Source organism: Taeniopygia guttata, chromosome 2 (genome assembly GCF_048771995.1).
Source record: "Taeniopygia guttata chromosome 2, bTaeGut7.mat, whole genome shotgun sequence".
Lineage (NCBI taxonomy): Eukaryota > Metazoa > Chordata > Aves > Passeriformes > Estrildidae > Taeniopygia > Taeniopygia guttata.
The window spans coordinates 35,244,778-35,263,227 of record NC_133026.1 but is presented as its reverse complement, the minus strand read 5'-3'; the positions used below and the strand labels follow the sequence as shown (position 1 = coordinate 35,263,227).

Genomic DNA, 18,450 nt, shown 5'->3' with positions numbered 1-18,450 from the left:
CCATCTACCAGATCTGTGATAGAACAAAATACCCCTTTCTTGGGCAAAGGGCTTATGGAAGGAGGGGAATTCTAGTTCAGATGGGAACGAAACAAGATCCTGACTGGGGAGAGGGGTAGGAGAAGAAATATTAGTCTTGCTATTGGGGCACATAGCCTGGGGTTAAGTATAAGGAAAAATGAAGAACAAAGAAGGGAGGTAAGAATTAGGACTGTACAAGTAGTCCAGGCTGAGCAGTTGCATGGAGGAGAGGTTGTAGGTGCTGCACTGTCTGCTGATTGTCCAGGGAGGATGTGAGGCACTGATATGTCCCAGATAACATTTATTTAATGAAAATCAAAATTTGCTTACAACAAAACAATGCATTGGATAGCTGCAAATCAAAAGCTTTGAAAGCTGTGACAGTGCCAGTCCAACCTTGCTGTGCTCGTGTGCTGTGCTGTGGACTGCAGTACCATGTTGTGCCTTGCTGGAGGGGCACAGCCTCCTGAAAGTCCCAGGGAGAGGCTGCACTGGGAGTGAACCAGGGTGCTGCAGTGAGGGGTGCACAGGTAGGTGTGAGTTGTTGACACATTTCTGAGTGAAGAAGAGCATCAGTTACAGGGTTGAAGTGATGCCTGAGTGTTCAGGCTGTTCAGTTTGTAAGGCTGCGCTGTACTTGGGCACAAATCTGTATATTACCTGCCTGCAAGCAGTAGTTTTAGGCAAGCCTCTTAAATCTTTAAAAAGTATTCCCCAGATTAGCTTTCCTCATTTCTGAATGCTGGATTTGAAATCTGTGGTTGGTGAAGTATGAGCACTCAGCTGTATCAGAAGTGCTGAGCCAGCTGCTTCTCAGAGAAATCAGGTCTAGATGTCTCAAAATGCACAAGCTATGATTTCTCTTTTAGCTCTCTTAATTGAAAGGTGGGGAACAGAGGTTAAGTGTATTTATCCTCTCCATTTCATAAAGATAAGGAAAATTCATCTGTTGTGTTTCAGCTGGAAATTAAATCTCTCCTTTGAAATAATGTATAATGTTACATTTTGTCCTAATAGATGAGCATTAGGGAGCAAATAAAGAACATCTGCTACCACAGCAAGGCTTGAAAACTGTTTGTTGCGTTGCAAGACCTCTTTTTTAAATTGAGGAGAGTGGTTCGTTGAATAAACAGCATTTGTGTGCAACCATCTCCTCTGTGCAGTAAATTTGCATGCAAAAATTGGATTATGTGACTTTAACTGATCTATTGTAACATATCCGCACAAGGGATTGAATGAAGTGTGTAGACTACTTTCATCCTAACATTTCTCACCGTGTGAAATCTTGTCTTTGCAACTTTTAATGTCCTCTAACATAGCTTTGCTGTAATGTTACTAGGAACCACTTTACAGTTTTCCTGCTGTGCAAACTATTCTACAAAGACTGTTTGCTTTGATTATTTTTATTCTTTCTTTAAACTAGACTTCAAAATTACTGAAGTCAGTATTAATCTTCCCACTGTTTGGTGGCTCATACTTGATTATTTCTTATTATTCTCTATTCTTAAAGTGTTATTACAGACTACTTACACATAGGTTTTTAAAATTTGGTTGGAATGTCTTTTTCATTCCACTCCAGGGGATCTACACTGCTTTCAAATGTGTATTGTGGATCATATATTGCAGTCACAATGTCTTTATATTACTTTGCTATAGACCTAAGTAACCCATATTGCACATCCTGATGGTATAACTGATCCAACCTTTTTGCAGACCTTTTTGGAGTAAATTTTCAGTCTCAAGAGCATTCTTACTTAGTTGTTTAATTCTTGAGATATTTTTCTACTAAATCTTAAGGTTGCTCTGTGACCTTTCCTATGTCTTTCACCTGGACAGGGAATCCGAAGGTGATGGTTTGCATAGAGGCTCCAAACATCAAAGAAAAATTGCTTTACTGACTCCATATTGGGCCTGGACATTAAATTGCTTTTTTTTTTTTTTTTTTTTTTTTTTTTTTTGGGACACTGAACACTAATAAACTTGTCCCCTGAGTTTTTTCATTCCACTGCAGTTTGTGGAAGTTTAAATTTTCAAATAATCTCTCACTTTTGGATTGTAGCTTGATAATCAATTAGCATTCCTATATTTGTTGTATAGGGAGGTAACCAAGAGGAGGTGTGAAGATTATTTATAGCATCCAGAAGGATAGAACAGAAGTTTATATTTTACTCATTTAAGGATCATAATTTTAGAAGTATCTTCCTTTTTGTATTACTCTGGGAAGAGTAGTAGCACTCATCACAGTTGTATTTTTATGACCTTTGTACAGCTCTGCATCCTGGTACACAAATGCATCTGTCTACTTTGCATATTTGCGCTGACTTTGAGAGTGTAAATGATAGCAAGCTACTGAAAAGTAGAAAAGTGTAATAGTTAAGTCTTAATTAACTGAATGTCCAGCTTTTTGTTCTTTCCAAGAAGTCACAATTTAAAAAGTCAAACCCTTCTTTAAGTCTGGCGTATGAACTGTTCTGGAGAGGCTTCTTGCTTTATAAAAAAATCCTTCTTTCTAGCTGTCCTATGATTTTTAATAACATCAGAGTCTACTGTGCCAGGAAGTGTCATGTGAAAAGCAGAACAGATTAGTGTGATCACCAAATGTATTTTTTTGATTACTAACTTTTTCCATTTATTTTCTAAAAATACTGTGGAGATGATTATTGCTTTCACTGAAATCAATGTAATTCATGAAAATCAACATTTGAGTTGTCCGTTTTCTCAATGGATTTATTTACTATATTGCATTGATACTTAAATAGTAACACAACACACTGCTGTTTGCTTAACCCAACATTTTCTCTGCATGAAGCTCAGTGTTATGTGAGTGTGGTCAACCTCAATCTCATTAAGGTTTGGCAGCCCACAAGTTTTTGTTTCCCCTGGGTGAGGTGGAAAATGTAAGAACCGCGCTGATGCTGGAAAACTGCCACTTAAGTAATAAGAGATTTTGGAAGATAATAAAGACCTTTCAGTGTTACACCACTCTACCTCTGTTTCTTTCATCTAATTATGAATCTCTGCAAGTATTAGAAATCCATGCCCTGACAGTCACATAGCTCAGCTGCTGAAAGGCTCTTGGTGCCTCAGTCCCAGCAGAATGAAGCTCCCTTTGTTGGGATTGCAGATGTACCCACACGCTGAGGGCGTTTCACAGGGCCCCCTTTGACACTGACTGTATCTTTCGGCCACTTCCTCTTCTTTTGACAGCGATGTTGGTCGATGTTTTTCTTTTCTAAGCTGGCCTAGCTTCCCCCTGGCAACAGTAAAAGTCAGTTGCTGTGAAGAAAGTAGCTCTGATGTTCTTTGAGAGAAAAAGTTAAGCTGACTCAGGAAAAGATAGAACTGTTCAGTAGCTTGAGTCAGAGAACCTTGTGTTGCTCACTGAAGCTCAAGGCGGGGTGGGGGGGGTGGCGGGGTGGTGGCTGAGATGTGGCAGAAACCGAAATTCGGAAAGGAAATTGGTTTATATTGACCAATCAGTAAAGTCCTGGAAGAATGGCTTCAACTTGATTGTGGTTTTCTTCCCTTTTCTGCCCAGTGTGTCTCATGTGTATTTGTTTTGGGGTTTGGGAGTGGTTTTATTTGTTTATTTCTTAAAGAACAAAAATAAAAATTGTTCTTGAAGTCTTATTCTGTTTGGACAAAAGATTCCAACCTGTTCCTCTTGGATTTTTTCACTATTCTATGTGCTGCTGTGCATTTAGCTTTTAAATAGCAAGAAGCTTTCTCTCCATAAAGTCTTACTCATTATTTTTGCAGCAATGATTTTCCAAGTCTCCAAGTTTTCAATGGAAATAGTTTTTCATTACTGATTATTCCAATTCATATCTCAAATCTTCTTATACTTAAAAAACTTCTGTATCTCCTTCTGACTGTTTGCATATTTTTCTATCTAAGGAAAAGTCTTCATCTCTATCTGTTTATCCCTCAGTATGGTCTGAGAATTTCTGCTTGCCAGTTTAAGTGCTTTCAAGTTCATTGTCTCTAGATAAAAAAGTGGATCATTCAAAAGGAAGAACTTCTGAACTTATTACTAGCTGTTAGGAAAATAATTAAGTAGAATCTAATTACAGTAGGACTAGTGGTTATTCTTAGTGATTTATACTTGAGATCTTCCTAATTTCTCCAAAGATAATATCTAAAATTATTTCAGAATACTAGTTTTTAAGACAAGATTTGTTACTTTCTTAAATGCACTCTCTACAGCTGTTATTTACATCTTTTACTCCTAAATAGACATTTCAAAGTTTCAAATACCAAACGTTGGGTGTCTGTATTGCATAACTGAATGAAAACACTTTTGCTTTCTTTGCTTATGTTATGATATTGCTCAGTCACTAGCACATCTTGTACAATAACAAAGGAAAATGCCATCCTTGAGAGTCTAAAAATACAGACTGCAAACAGAACAGTGGAAGGCAATTGAGTACTTAAATCAGTACTGTGAACAAAGATGAAAATGTCTTGTCAGTTCTCTTGTATTTCTTAATCTATTTCCAACTAGTGACGCATAAGTAATTCAGCCACTGCATTCATTAGTCTTCTGAGGACATTTCCAAATAGGAAGAGTTCTGGTGCAGAGGAGCTGTGGAGGAGTGTCACAGCAAGAGTTTTTGTGAGAGGAACACAGAGGTGGTGTGAGACAGGGCAGTGTGAGAGTTGCGTGGCAGTTTATGGATGAAGGAAGAGATGCGTGGTTGTTCCTTGCAGTGTTTCCTACCCAGTTGTTCTGTGTCAGGATATTCACACCAAGAAGTATGCAGAAATGTATGTCCAGGAATTGGTGGCTAATAATAGCACATTTAAATGTGCAATTGCTACACGTGGGCAGGTAGAATTATACCCTTCAGGATCATTCTGTAAATCAGTGCACATATTCAATTAGAATATTTGTCTCTTGAAACATAAATTTGCTAGAAGTAAATATCACAGAGCTTTTCAGTAGCCTCTGTACTTTATTTATTAAATAAAATGTATCTGATGAGATGTAACATTCAGGGACTAGGGAAGAAAATTATGTAATACTTCTCTTTCACCCCACCTTATACAGAGCAAAAGTCCTGCTTTAATATTTGCCTAGATGTGTAAACTTACTGGGCTATATTAGCAAAATTAGTAATGAAAGGGGTGATCTTCTTTAATGTTTTGGCTTAGTGCACCAACATGGAGTAATAATTCACTTCATTTTGAAGGTGCTGTTTTAAGGGAGGGTCATTCACATTTTTGCTTCTTAAGTTCAAACTGAATATTTGTGTTCCAGCATTGTGATTGCTCTGACAAGTGCCCTTATCCTTTTCCTGCAAACTCTGTGGCATTAAAATAAATTTTATAGTAAGCAAATGGGAAGTTTTAATAAACATGTTAAGACCAGGTCCTTGAAGTCTTGAGGATCCAAGGGACAGAGGCAGGGAGTGGGGAGAACAGCAGTTTCTTAGGGTTGTTTTATTGTTTTGGTTTTTTTTTTTTTGTTTTTGCAAACAGGGAATTAAGATACACTGTACTGTGCTTTGAAAGAGCAAACTGCTCATAGCTGGCATTTGAAATGTGAGAAATGCCCTGGTTAACATGTCAGCAGGTTGGGCTTCATAGGGATAATATTGCATTGGCAGTGCTGTGCAGTAGGTTATGCATATACATGTGTTCAGACTCTCTTTAAGCCAAATGTGAAGCAATATCTTAAAGCAAGAGTTGTTCAGCAGCGGTGTAACATTTGGTGTACATTTTTGTTACATTTATTTGCAGTGGTCTGGTGTAGGGCTTTACCTCAGATGATCAAGGCTGTAAACTCCCTCACTGCTGCATGGTAGGACTGTGATGAGTTTGAGAGAGCCTGTGAAGGGTCAAGGAGGAACAGTGACATTTTCCCCAAATCATGTGCTAGGCAGTAAAGAGCAGCCTAAGGAGGATTATGTCCTCAGATACAAAGCTGTTTGGAGAAGCTCCGTTATGAAATTTAAATGATGCTTGGCAGCATGCCTTCTTGGAGATGATTAAAGGCAAAGTATCTCTCTATTAATTTAAAAATGTTATTTTGTTTAATGTATCTAAACTGGCAATCTCCCAGTCCCCAAATTAATAATGCATATGTGGTTTTTGGTAAAACATTTGTTCTGATTATTGCTTAAAAACTTTGTTTCAATATAACAATTTTGCAACTTCTTTAAGAGTTTTTGTTGTGGAAGGAAAAAACAAGGTTCATGATTCTTTAAGTAATTCCATCAGAGATTCAGATTTGTTATCAAAAGTTAACTTTGGATTTTCCTGTGTCAGGGAATCTACAGTTTTTTGTGTATTTGAAAAATTAACTTATTTTAGTATCTGTATTTTACACTCTTTTAATGTGCTAGACCTAGGCATGCTTTTTTCTTTGGGTGGAAGACCACTTATGGAACAGTGGGCAGGTATGTGCTATGTTGATTTTTATTCTTTTAAGAGGACCATGTTACTTTTAGATATCGCTTTAAATTTCCTTAGGCATTTCTCTGGCTAATGCTGATTTTCTTTCTTACTTTCACATATTCTTTTCTTTAAGTCTTAGCAAGTGTGATTTACTTATCATTGTGAAAACCTTTTGTACAGTATCTTTTTGTATTTATTTCTTCTCTCTTCTGGTGGAGTTTTTGGTCTGTGTGTTAGATTTACCAGAAATGTCAGTAAAATCTGAACACTTCCACACTGCTTGGACTCCAAGCACATTTTCATTGATAGCTAGAGCTGAGGTAACTGCTGTTTTTTTGGAGTGGAAATGTGCATTTCTTCTGTTCTGATGGGCACATTGCTTTTCCTGTCTTGGGCTACATTACCTGGATGGATCTGAGCAGACCCCAAGTCTTGCAAATGCATTTTCCGCAGGAAAATCAGGATAGCAATGGCTTAGTAACTTACTCAAGTTCTTTTAAATGCTTTAGTGACGTTTGTATCCTAAAGTTGGAGATAGAAATTAGTTTATGAAAGTTTTTATTTTTTGGTTGTTGGCTGCATGTGAAGTCAGGTGGAGCTTGAAGTACGATTTTGACTCTTGTTTTTTGTCTCATCTGCTAAGAACAAGATGGAGCCAACAGCTACCTGGAATATAATCAAGAATTACAGATACTTTTGACATATATTGATTACATTCTCACTTACCAATCATTACCTCATTATATTTGTGATGTCATTCATCACTTGCTGTCTTCTGGGAAGGATTGCCAAAAATCCTCAGGCATTTCTAGTGACTTTTAGAATACTCAGATTCTTTCTTTGCTTGAGTTCTATGCAAGACTTGATATAGTACAGTCTGTTATGGCACATGATGTGTTGCAGTACACCGCTCGGTCCTTAGAATGTGTGACAGATACTTGTGGTGTCTCCTAAACTTTTGTTAGACTATGGGAGTTTTCTTCAAATGGTCTTGGACTTTCTTCCCTATTTACTAGTCTTATTTTTCAAAAACTTTTGCACTTAGGAAAATAGGATGATATCCTCTTCTGAAATTTAGGTAAGGAAAGATGGAAATCCCTGAAACTGTAGCCAGCAGTTAGATCTCAGTCTCTGTCCAGTGGGTGGAAGACCTAGGATCAAAGTGGAAGTTTGGATCCTGCACCCATGTTCTGTTCTTATGACTGAAAGGGATGGATTGAATAGAAACTCCAGAGAATTGACCTCAGATATTTGGGTTGCTTAGTATATACAACCATGATTTTGTACACACTGCTGTGTTTCTTGATCAGATGGGCTGGGAGAGACTTCTTTGCTGGTGCAGATCTTGGATCAAAATACCCTGTCTCTCAGTTGAATATCCTGAATTGACTAGAAACCTTTTTGGCATCTTCTATCTTACTGGCCTTCCATCCTTTTCTGTTGTTTGCACAGAAAAAAGTTGGTTCTGACATACCAGTGTTATGTTTAGCTTGAGATGTTAATCAGCTCTAGTCATGTAGCATTAATGTTACTGTGTGATTCTTTCCAACAGTATTTCCAAACTCTTTTTTTCAAAAATGTAAGATTTTGTCTAAGCTATCCCTGTAAAATATCAGAAGTTTCAAAATAAAGATGGGTAAGTTTCCAATCAGGGTATAAATATCCTACAGGGTTCTGTATATGTGTGTATCAGTAAGAAATTAAATTATTAACCTTAATAATTAGGTTTTCTTGTTTGTTGGAGTTCACTGGAAGTTAAGATGTAGTTCAGCTGCTTCCCTCAGGGGAAAGAAGTTCCCAAACCCTTCTTTCCTTTTATTATTAAGAAAAAAATTAAAATACAAATCCAGGCTTGTGTCCCTTAGAGATATTTGTGCAGCTTTATTTCCTGGGGACAGGGAAGGCTGTTCCTTGAGTGTGCTTTCAGAAGTAGAGGCATGTGGCTGTTCGTCTCTCTCATGAAGGGAGGACCAGGAGGTACCAGGGTGGGCTAGGTGACCTGCTGGAGCAGTGAAGATCTATTCCCAAAGTAAGTCCCAGTAAAAGAATCATCCTCATGCTATATACCTGTCCATCAGACATGGCAACCACAAGGAAACTGCAAGCGTGGGGAGTAAATGCAGACTCCTTCTGTATTTGCATAGAGAATTTGAGCTATAATGGGAAACCATGATATATTTGTTGCTGTGTGAAGGAAAGGAGTTCGTCTTTCTTACACAGCAGCCTTTTATATGGCTTTGAAAGGGCAAAAGATTATAGAGAATGACCTAGTATAAAAATATGAGCATATTTTGATGTGGAAGAGTATTATTGGTAGTGTTAAAAGAATTTCCTTAAAGGGTTGACTTCATCTGGAAAAAGATTCCTTTTCATTTTTTCCATGAAAAATGCAAAGAAATGCCTAGAATAAGTAAATTCATTTTATTAGAATAATTAAGTAGTTCTATTTTTGAAAATATCTTCTTGAAAATATTTTAATAATTCCGTAAATACCTTTTAAATTTATGTTGGTTTTATTTTTTGTTACAGGAGCTAGAGTTAATGCCAAAGACAGCAAATGGTTGACTCCTTTACACAGAGCTGTAGCATCTTGTAGTGAGGTAAGTTGCTCTTTTTTGACTACTTTGTATTAGAATAAGAAATCTCAAATTACCTCCTGTCCCTTGTCCATTTTTTAAAAGTAAAACTACTCCAAACATTTGGAATTGCAGAACATTTTTGCCTTTTTTTTTTTGCCTTTTGAGGGAATGTATATATGTGTATCTATTGCTTAAGCAGTAAGAAAGGAGGAAAACCATAAACTTTGAGTTCTCAGCTTTGCTCTCTGTGACTTCCCTAGCAGAGGACTCTGCATGCAGTGTTCTCAAGTCCCTTTTAGCTCTCCTAAGGTAACCAGAATGGTTTGACATGAGGGAAGTACAGATGAATTAAGACTTAGAACAACTTTTACAGCTTCGTCTTTGCATTACTTCATAATTTTTACATGCTTTTGTGTTGAGGCATTGAAGAAGTAAATGGTTCTACTAAAGGCCTGGCAGTGTCTTTTTTTAAAAAGTGATTAATTAATAGTATTGAATATTACTTTAAAATTCTTAAGTTGAATATAGACTGCTTCTTGAAGTCTACCAGTTATACAGTCGTGAGAATATCATAATTCTCATAACCAAGAAATTACTTGGTTATTGTTTCCCTGTGGTGATTGTCCTAATAAAAAATTTAAATGCCTGTAGAAGATCAAAACAAACAGAGAAATGCTGATCTTGTTATGTGGAAGATTTTATGCAAAAGTATCTCCTTTGAGATCCTGAATCAAATTGATGCTCATTTCAGTACGTTTCAAATAAAGGTTTTTTATTAGTAAACTTTTGTTTGGGAAGATAGAATTGAATATTTTAGTTTTGACAAGCATTGAACTTCAAGTGTTTGATCCATGAGCTATCTAAACAAGCCTTGTTTCAATTTTTGCTTTTGAATTCCCTGGATAAACTGCAGTATTTTGTCACTAGCATTAATAGCAAAGTTATGTAGAGATCATGTTATTCAAAAAAACAGTGTTTGAAAATGAATCTTCAAGGGCTCCTTATTCCCAAATGCTATTTGTTCTTGAGCTATTTTTAGGCTGTTCCTTTGGGAGCTGACCAAAGCACCAAATGCTGCATTCTTCAGAGCTGAGGAACAATAAAAGCTCTCCACATCAGTAATGCTTGCAGAGGCAAAGGAGTGCTGCAAACAAACTGGGATTAAATGATAACTTCAAGAAATGCAACCATGGTCATAGTTTTGGTTTTTTTTAATATGGAAGATTTCAAACAAAACATTAATCAAAGGCAAACAAGACAAGTAAGCCAGTCAGACGCTTGATAGACACTTGTCAGAATTCTCTGTTTATAAACAGAGTGAATCATGGGAGCCCGTATTCAGGGTTGACACATCTAGGCACTGTTTTCTAGCTGACAGACCTATATGGGTTTGGGGCACCAGATGAAAAGCTGTAATGAAAAAACTGGATAATGATTTCAGTAAAACATCTGGACTCTTGAAGTAAGCTGCAATTAAACAAGGACATTGGAGCTTAAAAAATAGCTGGAGTTATGGATTTAGCTGTCAGCTGCACAAGTTCAGGCACCTTCATGTCAAGACAGTCACATTTTTATTTGTGTGTGCCTGCTGTATGTTGCAAATTAAAAAAAAAAAAGAAACCCCAAGTAGATTCAGTCATGAAATTCATTAATGCAAATGTGCATAACAATGAGATTCATAATTTTTATACTAATATTGTGGTGCTTCCTTCTGCAAAAGAGGTAATAGCTGTTCTGAAATTTCCTTGTTCTGATATGGTATTTCTTAATATTTGGTTTTAAAAATATAAGACTTAAAATATAATTAGTTTTTTAAAGTACTAAATCTGCTTCAGTTTCTCAGAGAGGATCTATTTAATTTTCTCATTAAATTACAAGCCTGTGATGCAGTATTTTCACTTTTGTGTTTGTTCCTATCTTCTTTTTTATTAACAGTACAAGAAATTTCAACATTTTAAATATTATTTATTCTAGTATAAATAGGTTCAATGGTGTCTTAGCATTCTGCCTATAGACCTTGCTGTTATACCAGAGTGTAATTCAGAATCTCTAGTAACAACTTGTGGTAACATGTTTTAAGTTCAAAGTGGTAATCAATTATTTGTGTGCTCAGTGACTGAGTTGGCAGTCACCAAAAGCAATTAGAGGAATCATGGGAAGGTCACACAGCTGATGCAAAATGCAATATTCATCATTGTGTTGATACTGCCAACACATTTATTTTTTTATGCATTCCAATTGTGTGCATATATTTTAATGGGATTTATCTTGCTGTAAGAATTACAGTCTTATTTGTCAAATTTTCACAGATTGTGCTTCTAACAAAAGGAAATGAATAATCATTTTGAGAGATGGAATTCAGGGCAATATTTTTAAATGGTTTTCAGGAGTTTTGCAACAGTGTATGTTGAAACTTTTTGTGACCGTGCACTGTTTTATTTGTGGTTCTCTAAATGTACATTTAATAATCTCGGATTTGCCATTTGTAGACTTGGACAGTTGAAAAATTTTACTTGGCAGATTGATGGAAATTCATTATAAGTTCATAGTACTTCGCTAATCGATGGCAAAGAATTCCACTAATGTAAGAAATCCTAGGATGGTTTATGAGACTTTGAAAATCAGTTGTGATGACAAAACAATTTTCCATGTGGCTTAAGGAACTAGATGAAAGATCTGGAAATGGTTGATTTGGTTAAATTGTTCACTTGAACATTATTGTCCTTAAGGACATCCCCAGGTTTGGATTTATGATAAAGTACAAATCCCAAAGTGTCCCAAAGAATGTTTGGAAATGAACAAATTGTAAAAAGTTGTTTTCCACTGTCTTTAAATCCAAGGCTGGCAAATCTGATCTTTACTAATAGGTTTGTTTTTCTGTAAATACTTTCAGGATGCAGTTCAGGTGTTGTTAAAGCATTCAGCAGATGTGAATGCTCGTGATAAAAACTGGCAGACACCGCTGCACATAGCAGCTGCAAACAAAGCTGTGAAGTGTGCTGAAGCTTTGGTGCCTCTCCTAAGCAATGTAAATGTGTCTGATCGAGCAGGCAGAACTGCACTGCATCATGCAGCCTTCAGTGGACATGTTGAGGTAAAAGTTAATTTTCTTGTCTTCAATTGTCATTCTGTCCCTCACATTTCTGATATTTCATTTCTGAGTTTAGAACCAGTTCTCCCCCATTCCCTCAAAAAACATCAACCCCTATTTTGTATTTGAATTTGTTTCCCATATGCACCCCTGTGCAGAAACGTTTTGGAAAATAAATGTTACATCATTTAATTTAAAGTTTATTACAGTGTTCACTTTTCTTATGACAGAAGCAGATCTGTTAAGTGGAGTTAAATTAGTAACAGGTAAATTTAAAATGGAAAAGCCAGGATGTTTTTCTGTTCAGTAAATAGTGAACATAGGAGCTATGTTGTCACTGAAATTTAGAGGAAATATATTATATAAGCTCTGACTCATTAGTCCCTTAGTAATAACCTGAAGATTTAAAAGATTTCATGGTTTTGCACTATTTAACTGCGAAGTGTTTTTGTTGACATCAAGTTTTGTGTTCCTTATAGTCACTTCAATGTGACAGCCAGTTTTTTCAAACTTACAGAGTATTCAAAATCTAACACATTTAAATCCTCTGAAAACACATAAATTTTTGTTTTCTTCCCTGGTTTTTCTCTGTTGAAGCAAAGTTTTTTCCATTATGAATAAAAGATTTCTGTTCTTTTTCTTTATCTCAGATGGTCAGCTTACTGTTGTCTAGAGGGGCCAATATTAACGCATTTGATAAGAAAGACAGACGAGCTATACATTGGGCAGCATATATGGGTATGTACGTATTTTGGTTGATTAATACTGAATAATATGACTAGTAATAAAAAACATCATCTCATGTTTAGTAGTTTGACATGTTTCTATGAAAAATATTTGTATTGTAAGCATTGAGGTTATCTGTGTCTGCCAAAAAACCACTAACAGTGTAGTTCAAATTGCCTTGTAAATGTGTATTTTGTGGTGAGGGAAATCAATTTGTTGATAAAAGAAAAGTAAGTTAAGTAATTTTGTTCTTTAAAAAGGAGGAACTATGTTCAGTCAGCAAATCTAGTCACAGGTGAAAAATTTTGCAGAGATGCTAAATAAAAAGTAAGCCGTTAATACAAAGGGTACCTGAACAGAGGATCATTACACATCCTTGGGGATTTTATTTTCAAAAAATATTTCATCTATGAAACTACAAATTCTTGCCTCACCATTTTATTCCAGGAGTGGATAATTGTTGTTCTCAAGGTCTTGATCAGTGCCCTGGCAATACTGTCATATTAATGTTCTTCCTTGCCTTCTGTCAGACTTGAAAATAATTGAATGTGCCATTCAATTATTAAGTGATCATCACAGCAATAATACTCTTAATTTATTATGTGAAGCTGGATTAGATTGCACTTCAGGAATTGATACCAGTACTTAAGACCCCAGAATTTAAAGAACAGTCTTCATTATTGTTCTTTGAATGTTCTTTGAATATTTTGCATTAGTGTTTTTAATGTACTTATATCTGCAAAGCAATGTCTGTGGCAATCTGTCCAGCCACCTTACTGAATGTGGTTATTTGCAAAATTTTGTTGAATGAAACTTGTACATGAAATTTCAGAGAACTGACAAGTGTCAATGAGAGGCCAGAGACACCTTCTGTCTTGTGCTTGCCTAGATGAGAGAAAAGTCTTCTGTTTTGCAGATAATCTACATTTATTCCAGTTTTAATCAGTGCTATTTTGTAGGCTATTTACAGAGAATTCTCTTAACAGTGTTTGGGCAAGAAAAATGTAATTTAATTGATGTTGATCTGCCTAAATTTCCCTGTAAATAGTAGAGAAGAAAAGCTTTTGAAAGTCTTCAATCAAAGTAAAAATAATTATGACATTTTCCCTCACAAATTAGAGCCATTGTACATTGCTCTAGTTGTTTGGTGAAAACCTGAAAAACTTTTCTCCACATAAAACTGACCATAAAACAAAAGTTATGCTTTTCGTCACTCTACTATAAATAACTTTCCAGGGTGATATCCATTGTTTTGCTTCCTTCCTGCTTTTCACCCGGCTCCATTGCTGTCCAGCTGCAAAGCTGTGACTGCCATGGACACTGTGTGCTGGTGTTGCCTTCACTGGTGCACCGGGATGTCTCTGCAGCACTTCTCACGTCAAGTACCTGGCTCTTCTCTTTGAGAGTCTTCCACTGATCACTGCTTGCCTTTTCAATGCAGGTCAGGGTTTTTTTTTTGGCTTTTTACCCTCTCTTTGAAGTTTTTTCTGCCACTGTTCTGTTCACTGTCTCTATTCCTTTCACTGCTTTCTGTAGCTTCTGTCTCTCCTGTGGGGCTTGCTTTCATTCTTGTCCTCATTGTATTTGGGTCAAAAGATGAGTATTGTGTTTGCATTTCTCTTTCCCTTTTTTTCTACTATACTGAGGTAATTAAGAAGTGAAATATTATTGCAGCCCTTCACACGGCACTGGTACAGTCCTATGGTTTTGGTTGGTATAACTAGGTGAAATGGTGTTTTGTGTGCTGTTGGGTATGCAGCATAGAATAAGTATCACAGTGTCTGAGTGTTTATAAAGATAGCTTTGTATTCCTTTGGGTAGGAACTTCCTATTCAAACTTTTGCAAATTCTCTTAACTGCTTAAGAAGCAAAGACCCACACTCTTTGTGAAGCACCTAAACTGAAAGCTGGGTTTGCTGCTTTCTATGTAGATGTCTGACTGGATAAGTATAAACATAAGTATTCAGTGTGACCCTCACCACTTCTTTAACTAAGGAAAGGGTGTCACTTGAAAGGTAAAATAAAGAGTCCCACACAGGTCAGTTACAAAAGTAAAGCATCAAGTGTATTGAGCTCTGTTAAAGTCATGTATTTCTTTATTCAGCAGTCTTTGTCATGACTATCCATCTGCTTTCAGTAATGAGTTGTTTGGCAGTTAAATTAATAATAGAGCAAGAATGACAGACACTATACTTGGCTACCCCATTTTCATGGCTTCTTAGCAGGCAGTGTCACAAGTACCTGCAAGCAGAGGAGGAGCATGTGGGCATAGAAGGGAAAAGTTTATTGCCCTTTGTAGCTGGGGTGGGTGTTGGGGCCCCTGGCCCAAAGCTGGCAGTGAGACCTACTGAATTGGTGGGCTCCCTGCCCTCTCTTTTCCAACCTGGAACTTCCCCCCTCTCATGCCTTCCTCATTATCCCAACTCTTACTCGTACTCTTACTCCTACTCTTACTCTCACTCTACTTCCATTGTCTTAGGAGAGCAGTTGATGCTTTTAAAAGGCTGCAGTTCCTCAAACAGCATCTGAATCAGTCTTGAAAATAGAACTTTAATAAATTCTGTATGATATGGCCTAACATTTTAAATGCTTTGTGGGTAAAGGGAGTTGGACTTGGGAGTATAAGGGAGTTGGACTTGGGGGTGTATTTTTATGTAAAAGTAGAATATTTTCTTCTTTTCATGTTTGAGTGAATTTTTCAAAGTCTCTACCTAAGATTTAAAAATCTTACTGGGCGTGCTTGGAATTGGGGTGACAGTGGAAGATTGGCAGTCACATTGTCTCTCAAGTTGTTAATGTAAAACTGTGAAAAATACTTAATAATTACAAAGTTACCTTGCCTCTCTAGTTCTCAAGTCTTCAAAAAAACACCTTTTTTTTTAAGCAGAAGACAGGATTGTGTTTTGAGTATACAAATTTATTTTTGCAGTGTAAATGCTATGATTGTTGAGTGGGGTTCATGATAGGATTAGAAAACAATAACAATTCTTTGTTTTCCACATTAGGTCCAAAGGAATAATGTCCTGATCATGTTATAACAATTGTAGAATTATTAATTTTATGAACCTGTGCTGGTTAGTAAAATATGATGCTTATTTTTATTTTTCTTTATTATTTTAGGTCATATTGATGTTGTGAAATTACTTGTGACCCATACAGCTGAAGTGACATGCAAAGACAAGAAATCATATACACCCTTACATGCTGCAGCATCTAGTGGGATGATTAGTGTAGTCAAATATCTTCTGGATCTTGGAGTTGATGTAAGGAAAAATAAAATTAAATGGGAAATATTAGTTTTAATTCTTTGAAATGCTCTTGTTAGTACTGTAGCACACTGTTTATTTAGGGGCAGGTTAGGATATAGTGAAAGTATGTGAAGGAAGATCTCTGAAAGTGCTACTTTTTATTCTATAAACCCTCATTTCTCCATTAAAAGAAAACCTCCTTAAGAGCCTTGAGGATTTTGCACAATAATTGAAAAATGAATGTGTATTTAATGGGGCTTTTTGTTTATTTGATATTTCTTGCTCTTAATTCATTGGACTGGAAGTCAGGAAATAGGAATTCTGATCCTAGCTTTGCCACACAATAATTTTTGAAGTGCAGGAAATGAAATGCTTTTGCCTCAGTTGGTAAAATATACATGGAACTGACTTTCCTACGTGACATAAATTTTAGATAATACTAAAATTTGTGAGAAACTTCAATACTGCAATAAATGAGGTCATATTAATATTGAAGTGTAAATTAAAAGGTTCTACAGTACCTGCCTACTGTGTTAACAGTAAAATGTGAAACTGTTTAGGAAATCTACATTGTGAATCACAGTCTTAGTCTTGCAAGGCTGGAGATTGCAACTCAAGCTCAATATTGAAAAGTAGATCAGAATTCAGTGTCTCATGTTGTGTACAACAAGAAATTCTGTTTCTATATGTGCACATACACACACAAAAAGGCTCTTTGACTTCTGTTTTTAATGAAAACTTGCAATGCTGTTTTGTAGAGGTCTGTGCTATGTTTTGTGTGTAGCATCTGTGCAAATTGCCACAGTTGATATTTTTGGCCTGTGTGACTTCTCTTAAAGTTGCATACAGGAAACTGGTGTGGAGACAATTGGAGGAGGTTGACTCTCTTGTAAAGCAATCATATCTTCCCCAGGACACAGATCTCAATCAAAATGCTATATCCAGATCTTACTTTTAATTTCTGGTTTGGAAGAGTTCCAAAACATAATCTTGTGACATGAGATTTTTCCTTTGCTAGAATTAAATGCTGCATTAATTACACCTTTTTTCTTACTAACAAATCTTGGGGTTTTTTTCTCTTATAGATGAATGAGCCAAATGCCTATGGAAATACTCCTCTCCATGTAGCTTGTTACAATGGGCAAGATGTTGTAGTGAATGAACTCATAGACTGTGGTGCTAATGTAAACCAAGTGAATGAAAAGGGGTTTACACCTTTGCACTTTGCTGCTGCATCGACACATGGAGCATTGTGTTTAGAGCTCTTGGTCTGCAATGGAGCAGATGTAAATATAAAGGTAGGTGTATCCAAAGCCATCCTTTCACACTTAAAAGTCCTGTACATCTTTATCAGATGTAGTTTTTTCAAAAATACTTGTTTTGATAACATGAAGAGGTTTCCACTGATAAATGGAGCATTTGAAAAATACTACAGTAGAAATGAGCCAGTATGTTGCTTCAAGAAACTTGATCTGAATCTGGAAACCTCAGTGGGATTTATTATGTAGCCCAAAATCATGAAGAAAAATGACAATATTGTTTGGCCAGTCTCAATTACATTTAAATGACAGAATTCTGTATGCTTTGTTTTCCCTAGCCATATAAGAAAGAGCAAATAATTTGAAAAAAAAAGCAAAAGTATGTGTTTTTCTTATAAATAAGTAACATGAACAAATTCAGGGATATTTCAGGGTAATACATATGACCTGGCTAATTGCTGGAGCAGTTGAAGAGGTGATAATGTAGGATCTTAGAATCTAATCAGTCAGGGAGTTTTGGAAAGAGTATATTTAAAATACAAATATAAATAGATCAGGCCAGTGGAAAGTCTTAAACAGCTGGTGTTTTAATTACTCCAGTGAAATTGTGTGAGCAGAGTCAATATACATCTCTGTTTGGTCACAAGTCTTTGCAGAATATTACTTAGAATCCAGCCTTCTTGTAGGTAGAATTTAAAACACACAAGCTTCAAAGGAAACTATAACCTATACCTTCTATTTTCTTCTCCAGTGTGTAGGGTAAGGTCTTGAGATATGTGAGAGAGATGTAAGACCTTCTGGTTTGTAATATGTTGATTTTTACTTTAGTAATGAGAACTTAATTGTGTTCAGAAATATTTAGTGGCAGTATCTGGTGTCTTGGCAGGTTTTAGGCTGAGGGAAGTAGGAAATGGGTATATGGAATGAAGAGTCCAAGTGTTCCTTATGGCAGAATGTCTGGTTGCCTGAACTGTCACCCACATGTAGTATGAAGAGAATTATCTGTTATTTAATTTCTTGGGAAAAAATGGAAGAAAAAAACCTTATTAATAGGTTTATTCTTGAATTTCAGCACAATATGTGCACGAGGTGAATGTTAGAGTAGCTGACATTTCTGTTAAAAATCT

General features: G+C 36.2%; 1 protein-coding gene across 6 annotated transcripts in view; it reads left to right on the top strand.

Moving 5' to 3' along the window:
• The window catches only part of ANKRD28 (ankyrin repeat domain 28), a 232,595-nt gene that overhangs the window by 181,296 nt on the left and 32,849 nt on the right, over positions 1-18,450 (top strand). For all 6 annotated transcript variants that reach the window (XR_012054566.1, XR_004366965.3, XM_032746737.3 and 3 more), the window contains 5 exons: positions 8,950-9,020; positions 11,893-12,093; positions 12,741-12,828; positions 15,937-16,079; positions 17,150-17,362. Coding sequence is in view for 4 of the 6 variants with exons in the window: in XM_032746737.3 (XP_032602628.1) it covers positions 8,950-9,020; positions 11,893-12,093; positions 12,741-12,828; positions 15,937-16,079; positions 17,150-17,362 (716 nt within the window). In the remaining 2 variants the exon portion in view is untranslated. The remainder of the gene's footprint in view (positions 1-8,949; positions 9,021-11,892; positions 12,094-12,740; positions 12,829-15,936; positions 16,080-17,149; positions 17,363-18,450) is intronic.